Raw genomic sequence first — 18360 nt, 5'->3', positions numbered from 1 at the left:
TTTTGACTGGTACTGTATGTTTGTAACCCAAAAACCAGGTCACATCAAATCATTGTTCTCTCAATAAAATATGCTCACACTAAATCAGTTATGAATGTTGAGAGATAGTTATCCAAATCTGTGCAAAATGATATGGTGATGCACAGGTACAGATGTAGGATCATAATTTGATCATTAATGTTTTGGCTGAGAATTTTCCTGTGAAGCAGGAAATGTAGATGAGCTTTGTGATTTCATACATTCACTGAAAACCTGCAGTTATATTAACAGTACTACACTTTTCATGTCGTCTCATTTTAATAGCCTAACCACCAATCAAGTAACATTATGGACTAAATGTTTGAATCATTTTGCTGCGACTATATAGGTCAAATTAAGATCCTACACCTGTACTGTGTCGGAATCTTGGCAAAATGTAAAATCTTTCTCCCTGTAGTGGTCTTCACCGGTGGATGCCGTCCATGCACACATTGACAGTTGCCATGCCGATACCAAATCTTTCACAGTAGACTACTTGCCAGGGCGGAGTCCAGCCTCCCACCTCACTTATAGACCTACTGACCACCTGATGATCACTGGTGCCAATGGGAACAGCACTGGCCAACAGGTGAGGACACCATGAATGGAAGCTGTCATACCCAGCGGTGTAAAGTACTTAAGTAAAAATTAAAGTACTACTGAAGTAATTTTGGGGATATTACTATTTATATTTTTACTTATATTTTTACTTTTACTTAATGTAAATAATGTACATTTTCGATGACACGCAAAAGTACTTTTAACATTTTGAATACTTAGCAGGACAGGAATTCAGACACTTTTCAAGAGGACATCCTACTGCCTCTGATCTGGCGGACTCACTAAACACACATGCTTTGTTTGTAAATGATGTATGAGTGTTGGAGTGTGCCCCTGGCTATCCGTAAATAAATAAAAACAAGAAAATGGTGCCGTCTGGTTTGCTTAATATAAGGAATTTGAAATTATTTCTACTTTTAATTTTGATACTTAAGTATATTTTAGCAACTACATTTACTTTTGATACCTAAGTATATTTCTAGGGGACTTTCACTTTTACTTGAGTCATTTTCTATTAAGGTATTTTGACTTTTACTCAAGTATGACAATTGAGTACTTTTTCCATCACTGGTCACACCTTATGTCTCCAAAGCCAACAACGCTTCTCCTTATTTGTGTTATTACAGGGAAATGGACAACCTTAGTTCGCCAATGTACATTCAAATGAATGGAACCAAAATAGTGGAGCCATTAAAAAGTCAATAAGTATATGGTTGAATATAGTTTCCTGATCAATAGAGCACTATACATTGGTCAATATAATGTCTGTATGTCCCAGTCAACATAGGCTGACAAGAGACTTGGCTCGTGTATAATCCCTAAACCCGCTATGACCGCAATCCCTCTCACATAGCTAAACACAACTCACCTTCCCAGGTTATCCTCTCCGAAGGAGAGAGACAGATTGGTATGATCAATATTAGGAGGTTACCGGAGGTAGGTCAAATGGTCTTGAGGAAAGTGAGAAAGCATCATTTCATGCTACCTTTGCATTCAAGAAGGATACCCTTATATATACATTTCTCATTCACAGCATATCCTTCCTAAGCGCGGCCTTTAATGCAAGAGAGAATGTGAGTCATACATTATGTCTCTGTGCAGAGTTGGCAAGCTATGCATAGTCACTGTGTCCTGTAGGGCACACTGGTAAGAATAGATAGCCCAATGAGATTACGGACATGTTTTATAACCTCAACTCTTCCTGTTCTACACCCTTATCAACCCCCTCTCACATCTCTTGCATCACTCTGGTCAATTTCCTTATTTATCCATACTTTCCCCTTTTGTTAACCCTACAGGTACAGCTTCGCAGCAACAGATGAGGAGGGCCTGAAAATCTCCACACTTGGGCTCCACAACGGCCACAGCTCGCCAAATAGCCGGTTCCACTCCCCTAGTGGCACATCCGGAGGAGATAGGATATCAGGAGCCACAGGTCGTAGGATGAACAATTACAACGGAAAGATCTCTACTACAGGATCGAGCCAACTAAGAAGTCGCTTCGTCAAGAAAAATGGGCATTGCAACGTGGTGTTCTCTAACATGGAGGAGAAATCACAACGTTACCTGGCCGACATCTTTACCACCTGCGTGGACATCCGCTGGAGATACTTACTACTCCTCTTCTGCTCAACCTTCATGTCCTCCTGGATGTTTTTTGGAATAATCTTCTATTCAGTTTCCAGAGCCCATGGGGATTTTGATGAGCACCCTGGAATGAGTTCCTCTTCAGGGTTGGAAGGGAATGGGCTTGGGGTTGGTGAAGTTGAAGGGGTGCAGAAAAAGTGGCAGCCATGCCTCCTTCATGTAGAGGGCTTCGTCGGAGCCTTCCTATTCTCCGTCGAGACCCAGACCACCATTGGTTATGGGTGGCGCTGTGTCACTGAGGAGTGCCCTGTGGCAGTGATCACAGTGGTGGTCCAGTCCATAGTGGGCTGCATCATTGACTCCTTCATGCTTGGCACAATCATGGTCAAAATGGCACGCCCTAAGAAGAGGAACCAGACCCTGCTGTTCTCGAAAACTGCTGTGATTTCCCTCCGCGATGGCAAGCTGTGCCTCATGTGGCGGGTGGGTAACCTGCGCAGGAGCCACATCGTGGAGGCCCATGTGCGGGCACAGCTCATTCGACCCTACGTCACGGCAGAGGGAGAGTTTATCCCTCTAGAGCAGAGGGATCTCAACGTAGGCTACGACGAAGGCATTGACCGTCTCTTCCTGGTTTCTCCTCTGGTTATCGTCCATGAGATCGACGAGGACAGCCCCCTGTACACTGTGAGCCGGGCTGATCTGGAGTCTGATGACTTTGAGATCGTAGTGATCTTGGAGGGCATGGTGGAGGCCACCGCCATGACCACCCAGGCCCGCAGCTCCTATCTGGCCAAGGAGATCCTATGGGGGCATAGATTTGAGCCTGTGATCTTTGAGGACCGAACCAAGTATCAGGTGGACTATTCTCGCTTCCACAAGACCTACGAGGTGCCCTCCACACCCCACTGCAGCGCCAAGGAGCTCAGTGAGATGGCCAGCCGGCCTGCCTCATCCGCCTCCTCCCACTCACTATTCCCAACCAGCCCCAGAATCACCCAGCACCTCGTAACCCCCCACTCCCCCAGCGCCTTCTGCTATGAGAATGAGGTAGCACTGAGCTGTGGAGAGGACGAGGATGAACTGGATAGGCAAAAGGGAAAAGACAGGGAGGAGGAAAGGAGGAATTCAGTTTCTGTTGACTTCCATAATTTGTTTCAGGACACAGCCACAATGACATCCGGCAGCAGCATGCTGTGTGTTTTGGACAATCAGATGGATTTTGACATTCTACAGACGACCATTACTCGTGATCCACTGACATATAAAAGTGAGTCAGGAATCTGAGGCAAAGGGATGGCATCCTCAGACCCTTCCCAAACCCTCCATTCATATATACCGATCTGTAGGTCTTGAAGAGAGGTCTTCCTTTTTGTATTTTGCACGTTTTGCGCTGGATTTAGTACTAGATCTACACCCCTTTCGCCTTGCCAGCATTATTTTGTACTTTAACCTGAGCCCATGTTTTTGTTTGTGGAGAGAACCACATGGGAGGCTGAGGTAGTGGTTCTACTCTGCACACCTCACCCATACATGCACCTCAGTTGGGCTGTGGGACAGTCACCTAGAGAGATAATTACACATGAGATTGTATGAACAGGCGACTCTTTTAACGAGGTAACAGGAAAGGAACACCAAGAGATGGACAGTTCCAGCAGAGAGCTGAGGATGAGACAAATAATGACTTGTTTGAGACGTGTGCAATGAAGGATAAACAGACATTTGACCAAAGGAGCACTTCTGCTCTCAGGAGGAAATGTGCAGGGAAGATACCCAGAATATTTGAGTAACATTCAAGTAGGTATGATGTTTATCTACCCAGTCTTATTGTGTAGTTTGTTTCATTTGGACATGATACATGCTATTTTGATGCGTAATCAACCTCCAGTGTTCTGTAAGATAAAATGACTGGTGATATGACATGTGATATGAATCATACTTGGGTTCAAATACTATATCAACAGGATAGTTTGCTGCTTTCTACTATTTGCACTATTGTTCTCCAGACAAGTTTTCCTCTGAGCCTCTTTTCTCCCTAATTTACTCATTTACACACATTGTTTTCATAGTGTCTTTAGCATAGATCAATGACTCGTGTATCGGTTGTTACTGTGCGTAGTAACAACAATACACTGACCAACGCAATCATTGAATAATCATAGGGAAGGGACTTATTGTCTAAAATCCAGTTCTTCATTTGCTGGAGAAAAGAACTAGGTGTCTTCGTTCTCCAGAATCAGGTAGTTTTTTCTCACATTTTTTATTAAAGGCCTGTTTTCGTGTTGCAAAAGGAGCAGGAATGTGACATAATGGAAAGTCCCTCTCTTCAGTGTATATCAGTAGAGAACTTATCATCATGAGTTACTTATCTGGTCTCTCCTGTCACCTTAAAGGCGTTTCCCGATAGACACCTTTAGGGGAATCATCTGAAAGCTGTCGTCTTTAGAACGTGAGATCTCATAAAGGTTGATTCTAGAGAGACTGAATAGAGACATTTAACATTTACATTTAAGTCATTTAGCAGACGCTCTTATCCAGAGCGACTTACAAATTGGTGAATTCACCTTCTGACATCAGTGGAACAGCCACTTTACAATAGTGCATCTAAATCATTTAAGGGGGGGTGAGAAGGATTACTTTATCCTATCCTAGGTATTCCTTGAAGAGGTGGGGTTCCAGGTGTCTCCGGAAGGTGGTGATTGACTCTGCTGTCCTGGCGTCGTGAGGGAGTTTGTTCCACCATTGGGGGGCCAGAGCAGCGAACAGTTTTGACTGGGCTGAGCGGGAACTGTACTTCCTCAGTGGTAGGGAGGCGAGCAGGCCAGAGGTGGATGAACGCAGTGCCCTTGTTTGGGTGTAGGGCCTGATCAGAGCCTGGAGGTACTGCGGTGCCGTTCCCCTCACAGCTCCGTAGGCAAGCACCATGGTCTTGTAGCGGATGCGAGCTTCAACTGGAAGCCAGTGGAGAGAGCGGAGGAGCGGGGTGACGTGAGAGAACTTGGGAAGGTTGAACACCAGATGGGCTGCGGCGTTCTGGATGAGTTGTAGGGGTTTAATGGCACAGGCAGGGAGCCCAGCCAACAGCGAGTTGCAGTAATCCAGACGGGAGATGACAAGTGCCTGGATTAGGACCTGCGCCGCTTCCTGTGTGAGGCAGGGTCGTACTCTGCGGATGTTGTAGAGCATGAACCTACAGGAACGGGCCACCGCCTTGATGTTAGTTGAGAACGACAGGATGTTGTCCAAGATCACGGCAAGGTTCTTAGCGCTCTGGGAGGAGGACACAATGGAGTTGTCAACCGTGATGGCGAGATCATGGAACGGGCAGTCCTTCCCCGGGAGGAAGAGCAGCTCCGTCTTGCCGAGGTTCAGCTTGAGGTGGTGATTCGTCATCCACACTGATATGTCTGCCAGACATGCAGAGATGCGATTCGCCACCTGGTCATCAGAAGGGGGAAAGGAGAAGATTAATTGTGTGTCGTCTGCATAGCAATGATAGGAGAGACCATGTGAGGTTATGACAGAGCCAAGTGACTTGGTGTATAGCGAGAATAGGAGAGGGCCTAGAACAGAGCCCTGGGGGACACCAGTGGTGAGAGCGCGTGGCGAGGAGACAGATTCTCGCCACGCCACCTGGTAGGAGCGACCTGTCAGGTAGGACGCAATCAAGCGTGGGCCGCGCCGGAGATGCCCAACTCGGAGAGGGTGGAGAGGAGGATCTGATGGTTCACAGTATCGAAGGCAGCCGATAGGTCTAGAAGGATGAGAGCAGAGGAGAGAGAGTTAGCTTTAGCAGTGTGGAGCGCCTCCGTGATACAGAGAAGAGCAGTCTCAGTTGAATGACTAGTCTTGAAACCTGACTGATTTGGATCAAGAAGGTCATTCTGAGAGAGATAGTGGGAGAGCTGGCCAAGGACGGCACGTTCAAGAGTTTTGGAGAGAAAAGAAAGAAGGGATACTGGTCTATAGTTGTTGACATCGGAGGGGTCGAGTGTAGGTTTTTTCAGAAGGGGTGCAACTCTCGCTCTCTTGAAGACGGAAGGGACGTAGCCAGCGGTCAGGGATGAGTTGATGAGCGAGGTGAGGTAAGGGAGAAGGTCTCCGGAAATGGTCTGGAGAAGAGAGGAGGGGATAGGGTCAAGCGGGCAGGTTGTTGGGCGGCCGGCCGTCACAAGAAGCGAGATTTCATCTGGAGAGAGAGGGGAGAAAGAGGTCAGAGCACAGGGTAGGGCAGTGTGAGCAGAACCAGCGGTGTCGTTTGACTTAGCAAACGAGGATCGGATGTCGTCGACCTTCTTTTCAAAATGGTTGACGAAGTCATCTGCAGAGAGGGAGGAGGGGGGGAAGGGGGAGGAGGATTCAGGAGGGAGGAGAAGGTGGCAAAGAGCTTCCTAGGGTTAGAGGCAGATGCTTGGAATTTAGAGTGGTAGAAAGTGGCTTTAGCAGCAGAGACAGAGGAGGAAAATGTAGAGAGGAGGGAGTGAAAGGATGCCAGGTCCGCAGGGAGTTGAGTTTTCCTCCATTTCCGCTCGGCTGCCCGGAGCACTGTTCTTTCCCACTAAGAGAGACATCTTTGTGTATTCCAAAGCGTCTATATTTCATCTCTTTCCCACTAAGTCAAATATAAACAACGCTGTCTTGTTTGTTGGTATATGGTTTGTGTATGAGATGACTCAAATACTTTTTCTGGCCCTTCTGATGCACCGTAGCTCCTATTGTGTGTAGTTGACTGAATGATGCACATGTCCCTTGTCTGTCTCCTGCACTACACTGCACCTGTTTGTCTCTTATCTTTTTCCAACAACATCTGCTTCTTGAATAACATTTGTCATTTTTACATCTGCAAAATTGTTTCTGAAGATTATATAAACTTGAATGTGTATGTGTGTGTGTGTGCCTGTGCGTGTGTGTGTGCCTGTGCGCGTGTGAGAGAGAGAGAGAGAGAGAGAGAGAGAGAGAATGAGAGAGAGAGACAGAGAGAGAGAGAGAGAGAGAGAGAGAGAGAGAGAGAGAGAGAGAGAGAGAGCACTGGGCATTCAGTATGACAGTAGGCTTTTCAAGTCAAAACTTGCACTTTTTCAAATAACCAGACCTTTGTGACAGTTGAGGCACACGGGAAACATTGTCACCACAATGCAACTGCTACTTTATATTTTTTACAATGAACGTACTGTGTTTGAGGGGTTGTGTGCACATGTCGACATGCTAGCAGCAGCATGGAGTAAATGCTGAGCGATGACGGTGAGCAATCTTTATTATGCTACTATATCTGGTTTACAACGTGTGTTTGTAAAACAACTGTGTCATATTATTTCCTGAAATAATTGTCTTGATTTATCTCTGCCGCTCAGTCTCCCGGCTCGCACGTCTCCATTAACATGCCGTGCGTGGCGAAACAGAACAGACAAATTCCCTGACCAACACAAGCTTGAACAGCGAGTAAATCATAGAATGCACTTTACTCCTTGTGTGTACCTTCTGATGTTGAAAATAAATATGTATAATGTATGTTATTTGTCTCTGTACATGTGGAATATGAACAATATATGTGCACTGACTAACAAACAGTTGAATGCAGAGGAGGAAATCCAGGTAGTGAGGAGAGAATAAAGGGATGGAAGGATGGAGTTGTTGTTTCCGTGCTGCGCCACTAGGTGACTCTGAACTCCATTCCATCAGCGAGGTCTCCAGCAGGGAATACTGAGGCAAGCGTTCCCTCTAGTGGTGGATTTGTTCCAGTGTGTTTAACCCCCCCCCCCCTCCCCCAGCTCCCGGGGTCAACTATCAGACTGAGGCAGTTATGTCTGATCACTCAAGCGACTAACGGGACTCTTCAAAACAAGAACCTCCAAACGAAAATGGAAAAACATCAAATGGTAAAATACAGAGTGTATCAAGGGGATCTGAGGCCATTACTGATTACAGGGATTCTCTGGAGCAGGAAATCAAGGACAGGACAGAGTCGTCTCTGGTAGTCATGGTCTGATGGTGCGGTGGGAAATGAAGTCCAGAAACAGTTGCAGCCTCAACACAAGACAGAAGAAAAACTGACTCAATCGTCCAAAAGAAAAATGTGGTTTCTGCACCAGAGTCTGGCCATAAGGTCACAGAGAGCTGTTACGGAACCTTCAGAGATACGCTCAGGTAGGACCCACCTGGTCTTGGGAGAACAGAGGGGGAATCTGAATAGGGGTCACAGAGAGCTGTTATGGAACCTTCAGAGATACGCTCAGGTAGGACCCACCTGGTCTTGGGAGAACAGAGAGGGAATCTGAATAGGGGTCACAGAGAGCTGTTACAGAACCTTCAGAGATACGCTCAGGTAGGACCCACCTGGTCTTGGGAGAACAGAGAGGGAATCTGAATAGGGGTCACAGAGAGCTGTTACGGAACCTTCAGAGATACGCTCAGGTAGGACCCACCTGGTCTTGGGAGAACAGAGAGGGAATCTGAATAGGGGTCACAGAGAGCTGCTACGGAACCTTCAGAGATACGCTCAGTTAGGACCCACCTGGTCTTGGGAGAACAGAGAGGGAATCTGAATAGGGGTCACAGAGAGCTGTTACGGAGCCTTCAGAGATACGCTCAGGTAGGACCCACCTGGTCTTGGGAGAACAGAGAGGGAATCTGAATAGGGGTCACAGAGAGCTGCTACGGAACCTTCAGAGATACGCTCAGGTAGGACCCACCTGGTCTTGGGAGAACAGAGAGGGAATCTGAATAGGGGTCACAGAGGCCAAAGAGTGGTGCAGACAAACCCAGGCACATTGCCAGGTTCTTTGAACCCTGAGTCACTGAACACACAGCATATCTGTTATGACCTCCAAGTTAGACGTGTCTTAGCCAGAGCAGGTGTGCAGAGGTACTTAATATAATTATAATAATACATGACATTTAGCATTTAAACACTTTTAGACACTTTTATTTCGACACTTATTTCGACACTTTTATCCTAAACGACTTAAAATCATGTGTGCATACATTTTCTGCATACATTTGTCCCCTGCTCTATCCTCTTCTCTATTTTCTTTTATATTCTCTTCTCTATCCTCTTCTATTTCCCCTGCTCTATCCTCTTATCTATCCCCTGCTCTATCATATTCTCTATCCCCTGCTCTATCCCCTGCTCTATCCTCTTCTCTATCCCCTGCTCTATCCCCTGCTCTATCCCCTGCTCTATCCTCTTCTCTATCCCCTGCTCTATCCCCTGCTCTATCCTCTTCTCTATCCCCTGCTCTATCATATTCTCTATCCCCTGCTCTATCCCCTGCTCTATCCTCTTCTCTATCCCCTGCTCTATCCCCTGCTCTATCCTCTTCTCTATCCCCTGCTCTATCATATTCTCTATCCCCTGCTCTATCCCCTGCTCTATCCCCTGCTCTATCCCCTGCTCTATCCTCTTATCTATCCCCTGCTCTATCCTCTTCTCTATCCCCTGCTCTATCCCCTGCTCTATCCTCTTCTCTATCCCCTGCTCTATCATCTTCTCTATCCCCTGCTCTATTCTCTTCTATATCGCCTGCTCTATCCTCTTTTCTATCCTCTTTGTCCCCTGCTCTATCCTCTTCTCTATCCTCTTCTCTCTATCCCCTGCTCTATCCTCTTCTCTATCCTCTTCTCTATCCTCTTCTCTACCCTCTTCTCTCTATCCCCTGCTCTATCCTCTTCTCTATCCTCTTCTCTACCCCTGCTCTATCCTCTTCTCTACCCTCTTCTCTCTATCCCCCTGCTCTATCCTGTTCTCTATCCCCTGCTCTATCCTCTTCTCTATACTCTTCTCTCTATCCTCTTCTCTATCCTCTTCTCTATCACCTTCTCTATTCTATTCTCTATCCCCTGCTCTATCCTCTTCTCTATTTTCTTCTACATCCTCTTCTCTATCCCCTACTCTATCATCTTCTCTATCCTCTTCTCTATCCCCTGCTCTATACCCTTCTCTATCCCCTACTCTATCACCTTCTCTATTCTATTCTCTATCCCCTGCTCTATACCCTTCTCTATCCTCTTCTCTATCACCTTCTCTATTCTATTCTCTATCCCCTGCTCTATACCCTTCTCTATCCTCTTCTCTATCACCTTCTCTATTCTATTCTCTATCCCCTGCTCTATACCCTTCTCTATCCCCTACTCTATCATCTTCTCTATCCTCTTCTCTATCCCCTGCTCTATCCTCTTCTCTATTTTCTTCTACATCCTCTTCTCTATCCCCTACTCTATCATCTTCTCTATCCTCTTCTCTGTCCTCTTCTCTATCCCCTGCTCTATTCTCTTCTCTATCCTCTTCTCTATCTTTTTTTCTCTTCTCTTCTCTATCCTCTTCTCTATACCCTTCTCAATCTTTTCTATACTCTTCTCTATCCTCTTCTCTATCCTCTTCTCTATCCTCTTCTCTATCCTCTTCTCTATCCCCTGCTCTATCCCCTGCTCTATACCCTTCTCTATCCTCTTCTCTATCACCTTCTCTATTCTATTCTCTATCCCCTGCTCTATACCCTTCTCTATCCCCTACTCTATCATCTTCTCTATCCTCTTCTCTATCCCCTGCTCTATCCTCTTCTCTATTTTCTTCTACATCCTCTTCTCTATCCCCTACTCTATCATCTTCTCTATCCTCTTCTCTATCCCCTGCTCTATACCCTTCTCTATCCCCTACTCTATCACCTTCTCTATTCTATTCTCTATCCTCTTCTCTATCCCATGCTCCATTCTCTTCTCTATCCTCTTCTCTATCCTCTTCTCTATCTTTTTTTCTCTTCTCTTCTCTATCCTCTTCTCTATCCCCTTCTCAATCTTTTATATTCTCTTCTCTATCCTCTTCTCTATCCCCTGCTCTATCCCCTGCTCTATCCTCTTCTCTATCCCCTGCTCTATCCTCTTCTCTATCCCCTGCTCTATCCTCTTCTCTATCCCCTGCTCTATCCTCTTCTCTATCCCCTGCTCTATCCCCTGCTCTATCCTCTTCTCTATCCCCTGCTCTATCCCCTGCTCTATCCTCTTCTCTATCCCCTGCTCTATCCTCTTCTCTATCCCCTGCTCTATCCTCTTCTCTATCCCCTGCTCTATCCCCTGCTCTATCCTCTTCTCTATCCCCTGCTCTATCCCCTGCTCTATCCTCTTCTCTATCCCCTGCTCTATCCTCTTCTCTATCCCCTGCTCTATCCTCTTCTCTATCCCCTGCTCTATCCTCTTCTCTATCCCCTGCTCTATCCCCTGCTCTATCCTCTTCTCTATCCCCTGCTCTATCCTCTTCTCTATCCCCTGCTCTATCCTCTTCTCTATCCCCTGCTCTATCCTCTTCTCTATCCCCTGCTCTATCCCCTGCTCTATCCTCTTCTCTATCCCCCTGCTCTATCCTCTTCTCTATCCCCTGCTCTATCCTCTTCTCTATCCCCTGCTCTATCCCCTGCTCTATACCCTTCTCTATCCTCTTCTCTATCACCTTCTCTATTCTATTCTCTATCCCCTGCTCTATCCTCTTCTCTATCCTCTTCTCTATCCTCTTCTCTACCCTCTTCTCTCTATCCCCTGCTCTATCCTCTTCTCTATCCTCTTCTCTACCCCTGCTCTATCCTCTTCTCTACCCTCTTCTCTCTATCCCCCTGCTCTATCCTGTTCTCTATCCCCTGCTCTATCCTCTTCTCTATACTCTTCTCTCTATCCTCTTCTCTATCCTCTTCTCTATCCTCTTCTCTATCACCTTCTCTATTCTATTCTCTATCCCCTGCTCTATCCTCTTCTCTATTTTCTTCTACATCCTCTTCTCTATCCCCTACTCTATCATCTTCTCTATCCTCTTCTCTATCCCCTGCTCTATACCCTTCTCTATCCCCTACTCTATCACCTTCTCTATTCTATTCTCTATCCCCTGCTCTATACCCTTCTCTATCCTCTTCTCTATCACCTTCTCTATTCTATTCTCTATCCCCTGCTCTATACCCTTCTCTATCCTCTTCTCTATCACCTTCTCTATTCTATTCTCTATCCCCTGCTCTATACCCTTCTCTATCCCCTACTCTATCATCTTCTCTATCCTCTTCTCTATCCCCTGCTCTATCCTCTTCTCTATTTTCTTCTACATCCTCTTCTCTATCCCCTACTCTATCATCTTCTCTATCCTCTTCTCTGTCCTCTTCTCTATCCCCTGCTCTATTCTCTTCTCTATCCTCTTCTCTATCTTTTTTTCTCTTCTCTTCTCTATCCTCTTCTCTATCCCCTTCTCAATCTTTTCTATACTCTTCTCTATCCTCTTCTCTATCCTCTTCTCTATCCTCTTCTCTATTCCCTGCTCTATCCCCTGCTCTATACCCTTCTCTATCCTCTTCTCTATCACCTTCTCTATTCTATTCTCTATCCCCTGCTCTATACCCTTCTCTATCCCCTACTCTATCATCTTCTCTATCCTCTTCTCTATCCCCTGCTCTATCCTCTTCTCTATTTTCTTCTACATCCTCTTCTCTATCCCCTACTCTATCATCTTCTCTATCCTCTTCTCTATCCCCTGCTCTATACCCTTCTCTATCCCCTACTCTATCACCTTCTCTATTCTATTCTCTATCCTCTTCTCTATCCCATGCTCCATTCTCTTCTCTATCCTCTTCTCTATCCTCTTCTCTATCTTTTTTTCTCTTCTCTTCTCTATCCTCTTCTCTATCCCCTTCTCAATCTTTTATATTCTCTTCTCTATCCTCTTCTCTATCCTCTTCTCTATCCCCTGCTCTATCCTCTTCTCTATCCCCTGCTCTATCCTCTTCTCTATCCCCTGCTCTATCCTCTTCTCTATCCCCTGCTCTATCCTCTTCTCTATCCCCTGCTCTATCCTCTTCTCTATCCCCTGCTCTATCCCCTGCTCTATCCCCTGCTCTATCCTCTTCTCTATCCCCTGCTCTATCCCCTGCTCTATCCTCTTCTCTATCCCCTGCTCTATCCTCTTCTCTATCCCCTGCTCTATCCTCTTCTCTATCCCCTGCTCTATCCTCTTCTCTATCCCCTGCTCTATCCTCTTCTCTATCCCCTGCTCTATCCCCTGCTCTATCCTCTTCTCTATCCCCTGCTCTATCCTCTTCTCTATCCCCTGCTCTATCCTCTTCTCTATCCCCTGCTCTATCCTCTTCTCTATCCCCTGCTCTATCCCCTGCTCTATCCTCTTCTCTATCCCCCTGCTCTATCCTCTTCTCTATCCCCTGCTCTATCCTCTTCTCTATCCCCTGCTCTATCCCCTGCTCTATACCCTTCTCTATCCTCTTCTCTATCACCTTCTCTATTCTATTCTCTATCCCCTGCTCTATACCCTTCTCTATCCCCTACTCTATCATCTTCTCTATCCTCTTCTCTATCCCCTGCTCTATCCTCTTCTCTATTTTCTTCTACATCCTCTTCTCTATCCCCTACTCTATCATCTTCTCTATCCTCTTCTCTATCCCCTGCTCTATACCCTTCTCTATCCCCTACTCTATCACCTTCTCTATTCTATTCTCTATCCTCTTCTCTATCCCATGCTCCATTCTCTTCTCTATCCTCTTCTCTATCCTCTTCTCTATCTTTTTTTCTCTTCTCTTCTCTATCCTCTTCTCTATCCCCTTCTCAATCTTTTATATTCTCTTCTCTATCCTCTTCTCTATCCCCTGCTCTATCCCCTGCTCTATCCTCTTCTCTATCCCCTGCTCTATCCCCTGCTCTATCCTCTTCTCTATCCTCTTCTCTATCCCCTGCTCTATCCTCTTCTCTATCCCCTGCTCTATCCCCTGCTCTATCCTCTTCTCTATCCCCTGCTCTATCCCCTGCTCTATCCTCTTCTCTATCCCCTGCTCTATCCCCTGCTCTATCCTCTTCTCTATCCCCTGCTCTATCCCCTGCTCTATCCTCTTCTCTATCCCCTGCTCTATCCCCTGCTCTATCCTCTTCTCTATCCCCTGCTCTATCCCCTGCTCTATCCTCTTCTCTATCCTCTTCTCTATCCCCTGCTCTATCCTCTTCTCTATCCCCTGCTCTATCCCCTGCTCTATCCTCTTCTCTATCCCCTGCTCTATCCCCTGCTCTATCCTCTTCTCTATCCCCTGCTCTATCCTCTTCTCTATCCCCTGCTCTATCCTCTTCTCTATCCCCTGCTCTATCCTCTTCTCTATCCCCTGCTCTATCCTCTTCTCTATCCCCTGCTCTATCCCCTGCTCTATCCTCTTCTCTATCCCCTGCTCTATCCTCTTCTCTATCCCCTGCTCTATCCTCTTCTCTATCCCCTGCTCTATCCCCTGCTCTATCCTCTTCTCTATCCCCTGCTCTATCCCCTGCTCTATCCTCTTCTCTATCCCCTGCTCTATCCTCTTCTCTATCCCCTGCTCTATCCTCTTCTCTATCCCCTGCTCTATCCTCTTCTCTATCCCCTGCTCTATCCCCTGCTCTATCCTCTTCTCTATCCCCTGCTCTATCCCCTGCTCTATCCTCTTCTCTATCCCCTGCTCTATCCTCTTCTCTATCCCCTGCTCTATCCTCTTCTCTATCCCCTGCTCTATCCTCTTCTCTATCCCCTGCTCTATCCCCTGCTCTATCCTCTTCTCTATCCCCTGCTCTATCCTCTTCTCTATCCCCTGCTCTATCCTCTTCTCTATCCCCTGCTCTATCCCCTGCTCTATCCTCTTCTCTATCCCCTGCTCTATCCTCTTCTCTATCCCCTGCTCTATCCTCTTCTCTATCCCCTGCTCTATCCCCTGCTCTTTCCTCTTCTCTATCCCCTGCTCTATCGTCTTCTCTATCCCCTGCTCTATCCTCTTCTCTATCCCCTGCTCTATCCTCTTCTCTATCCCCTGCTCTATCCCCTGCTCTATCCTCTTCTCTATCCCCCTGCTCTATCCTCTTCTCTATCCCCTGCTCTATCCTCTTCTCTATCCCCTGCTCTATCCCCTGCTCTATACCCTTCTCTATCCTCTTCTCTATCACCTTCTCTATTCTATTCTCTATCCCCTGCTCTATACCCTTCTCTATCCCCTACTCTATCATCTTCTCTATCCTCTTCTCTATCCCCTGCTCTATCCTCTTCTCTATTTTCTTCTACATCCTCTTCTCTATCCCCTACTCTATCATCTTCTCTATCCTCTTCTCTATCCCCTGCTCTATACCCTTCTCTATCCCCTACTCTATCACCTTCTCTATTCTATTCTCTATCCTCTTCTCTATCCCATGCTCCATTCTCTTCTCTATCCTCTTCTCTATCCTCTTCTCTATCTTTTTTCTCTTCTCTTCTCTATCCTCTTCTCTATCCCCTTCTCAATCTTTTATATTCTCTTCTCTATCCTCTTCTCTATCCCCTGCTCTATCCCCTGCTCTATCCTCTTCTCTATCCCCTGCTCTATCCCCTGCTCTATCCTCTTCTCTATCCCCTGCTCTATCCACTTCTCTATCCCCTGCTCTATCCCCTGCTCTATCCTCTTCTCTATCCCCTGCTCTATCCCCTGCTCTATCCTCTTCTCTATCCCCTGCTCTATCCCCTGCTCTATCCTCTTCTCTATCCCCTGCTCTATCCCCTGCTCTATCCTCTTCTCTATCCCCTGCTCTATCCCCTGCTCTATCCTCTTCTCTATCCCCTGCTCTATCCCCTGCTCTATCCTCTTCTCTATCCCCTGCTCTATCCTCTTCTCTATCCCCTGCTCTATCCTCTTCTCTATCCCCTGCTCTATCCTCTTCTCTATCCCCTGCTCTATCCCCTGCTCTATCCTCTTCTCTATCCCCTGCTCTATCCCCTGCTCTATCCTCTTCTCTATCCCCTGCTCTTTCCTCTTCTCTATCCCCTGCTCTATCCTCTTCTCTATCCCCTGCTCTATCCTCTTCTCTATCCCCTGCTCTATCCCCTGCTCTATCCTCTTCTCTATCCCCTGCTCTATCCCCTGCTCTATCCTCTTCTCTATCCCCTGCTCTATCCTCTTCTCTATCCCCTGCTCTATCCTCTTCTCTATCCCCTGCTCTATCCTCTTCTCTATCCCCTGCTCTATCCCCTGCTCTATCCTCTTCTCTATCCCCTGCTCTATCCTCTTCTCTATCCCCTGCTCTATCCTCTTCTCTATCCCCTGCTCTATCCTCTTCTCTATCCCCTGCTCTATCCCCTGCTCTATCCTCTTCTCTATCCCCCTGCTCTATCCTCTTCTCTATCCCCTGCTCTATCCTCTTCTCTATCTTCTCTATCATCTTCTCTATCCTCTGCTCTTCTCAGAATACACAGTCTATTTACAGTATCTATACAAATATGCACAATTTGGACCTCTTAACCGTTAGAGAAGTGGCCAGGCATTTTGCTCTGCAGATGAAAAGGTTCAGAGTGGGGAGGACTGGTTTGTAGCTTCAAGCCCTGAGGCAATACCACTTTATTAGTTAGAGAGTGTGTTCTCTGGGGTGGTAAAAGAGAGAGGGTGGGCTACATGCTGGCTATTAGAGAGGTTTGGGGCTCATACCAACTCTATTGTGCATTGTCTCCAAATGGAAAAACTTGGACTCAACAGTGACCCATTGTGTGGCCTTAACTCTCCATTACTATGCTAATTATGGGATGTGTCTGCCTTCATCATCCCCTTACCCTCCTTTCTCATTCTCCAGCTCTCCTTCCTGACCGTCCTCATCTCTCCTTCCTGACCGTCCTCATCTCTCCTTCCTGACCGTCCTCATCTCTCCTTCCTGACCGTCTTCATCTCTCCTTCCTGACCTCTTCTTCCTCTAACCTCCATCATCCGTCACCCATCACCATGTGCTGTATTTTCATGACCCTATTCAAGCGCTTCCTGTTGTTCCTCTCTGTCTGCACTTCGTTCCGGTCATTCTGTCTTCTCTCCTGTCTCTGTAAGGGTATTTTTGCCTCTCTTCAGTCAGTATTTACATTGTATTTTCAAACACATTAGACTTTTAATCCGTCCGTTTATCTCACTCTTGCATCATTCACTTTTCATTCTCCCTCCTCCCCTCTCCCATATGTTGTCTTAAAATGTTAAACTTAATAAAAATGTATGTCCAGGCCTTTCACTAACAACTATTTCAGGAAATTTCCCATCTGTCTCAATCTTGCTATCTTCTTTCACTTGCCTCGTCCTTTCAGCTGAGGTGCTCGGTTAGAGGTGTAAGATTACAGATTCCTCAAAGAATTCCTCACAGCGGGAACTAGCTTCTTCCCCGATGAAAAACGACAACTCTAAAGCTTCTCTTTTTCTTATTACTTAGTCACTAATACACTACTACTGAAGCTGCTGTTACAAAACATATTTCAAATAAAAAGCAATGGTGCGCACCCAGAGAAAATGATTTAGTGTAGAGGTGCTGACTAACGGAGAATAAACTGGAAGCTACAAAAACAGAGAGAGTCGCACATTCCATATATATAACCTCCCATTCATTTATTAGGTCAAAAAAAAAAATCGCTGAAAGCGAAACGTTGGCAGTTTCTTACCCAACAAATTACTGGGAGGTACATAAGATATTTCCACCTACTCTAACACAATGTCACAGCCAGCTGGCAACCAATACATCCCTCATCTGTTTTCTCCATGACTCAACCAGCACGTCCAGATGATCCAAGAGATGGAGCAGAATAACAACCCCTCTCTGGTACATAATGACCAGGATGCACTGCAATTAAATGGGCTTCGTACAAACTGGGTTTTCATTACAATGGGATTGCAATGTCATAACACATTTGTTGGTGTTACATAGAGGCGTTACATGTTTCTGTCCCCAGTCTGCATACAGAACGACGTCACATGTGAAGACAGTCTGAGGTGTAGACGTTACTTCCCCAACGGAATCCATCTAATACTGATTAATGATGAACACATACAACCTGCTGAGGCCATTTCTCCCTTTCCCTTGTACAAGGAGTTCATTCTGGTGTCCAGCATGTGTTCATCAAAGTGGATTCACACTGATGTTAATTTGACTCCGGCTCCTGTCTGTTTTATATGTAATGGGATTACATCCAGCGTGTCGCTAACGGAAATTAAACTGACGAGACCTCAATCACACAGGACTTCATCAATTAACACAACTAATCACCTGGGAAACTGAGTGCTGCTGTCTGTCAGCTGCTGTTGCAGTAGATCGTCTGAATCTAGGTTACATCTTATGGACACACGGTTTGGAGGGAGTCTAAGACTACGTCTGTCTGTGTCAGTGAGTATGTAGCTCTGCTGTGTGTGTGTGTTTGTGAGTGTGTGTGTGTGTATGTGT

The 18360-nt window shown here is 46.3% G+C and overlaps 1 protein-coding gene across 1 annotated transcript; it reads left to right on the top strand.

Annotated features, from left to right (window-relative positions):
* Positions 1 to 584: 584 nt before the first annotated feature.
* Positions 585 to 3531, top strand: LOC135554220 (inward rectifier potassium channel 4-like). Its single transcript, XM_064986373.1, has 2 exons — positions 585 to 607; positions 1878 to 3531. Exons 1-2 carry the CDS (start codon positions 585 to 587, stop codon positions 3451 to 3453), a joined length of 1599 nt encoding a protein of 532 aa, XP_064842445.1. The 3' UTR covers positions 3454 to 3531.
* The last annotated feature ends 14829 nt before the right edge of the window (positions 3532 to 18360 follow it).

The sequence above is a fragment of the Oncorhynchus masou genome, chromosome 14 (assembly GCF_036934945.1).
Source record: "Oncorhynchus masou masou isolate Uvic2021 chromosome 14, UVic_Omas_1.1, whole genome shotgun sequence".
Classification (NCBI taxonomy): domain Eukaryota; kingdom Metazoa; phylum Chordata; class Actinopteri; order Salmoniformes; family Salmonidae; genus Oncorhynchus; species Oncorhynchus masou.
Note: the sequence above shows the minus strand (reverse complement) of the source record. Positions and strands in the feature narration are given on the sequence as shown.

What these genes read in the sequence shown, in the direction of transcription:
- LOC135554220 (XM_064986373.1), top strand. Translation starts at nt 585, where the DNA reads ATGGGAACAGCACTGGCCAACAG. An exon ending in GGAACAGCACTGGCCAACAG is followed by an intron (nt 608 to 1,877) that starts GTGAGGACACCA and finishes TTAACCCTACAG; the next exon opens with GTACAGCTTCGCAGCAACAG.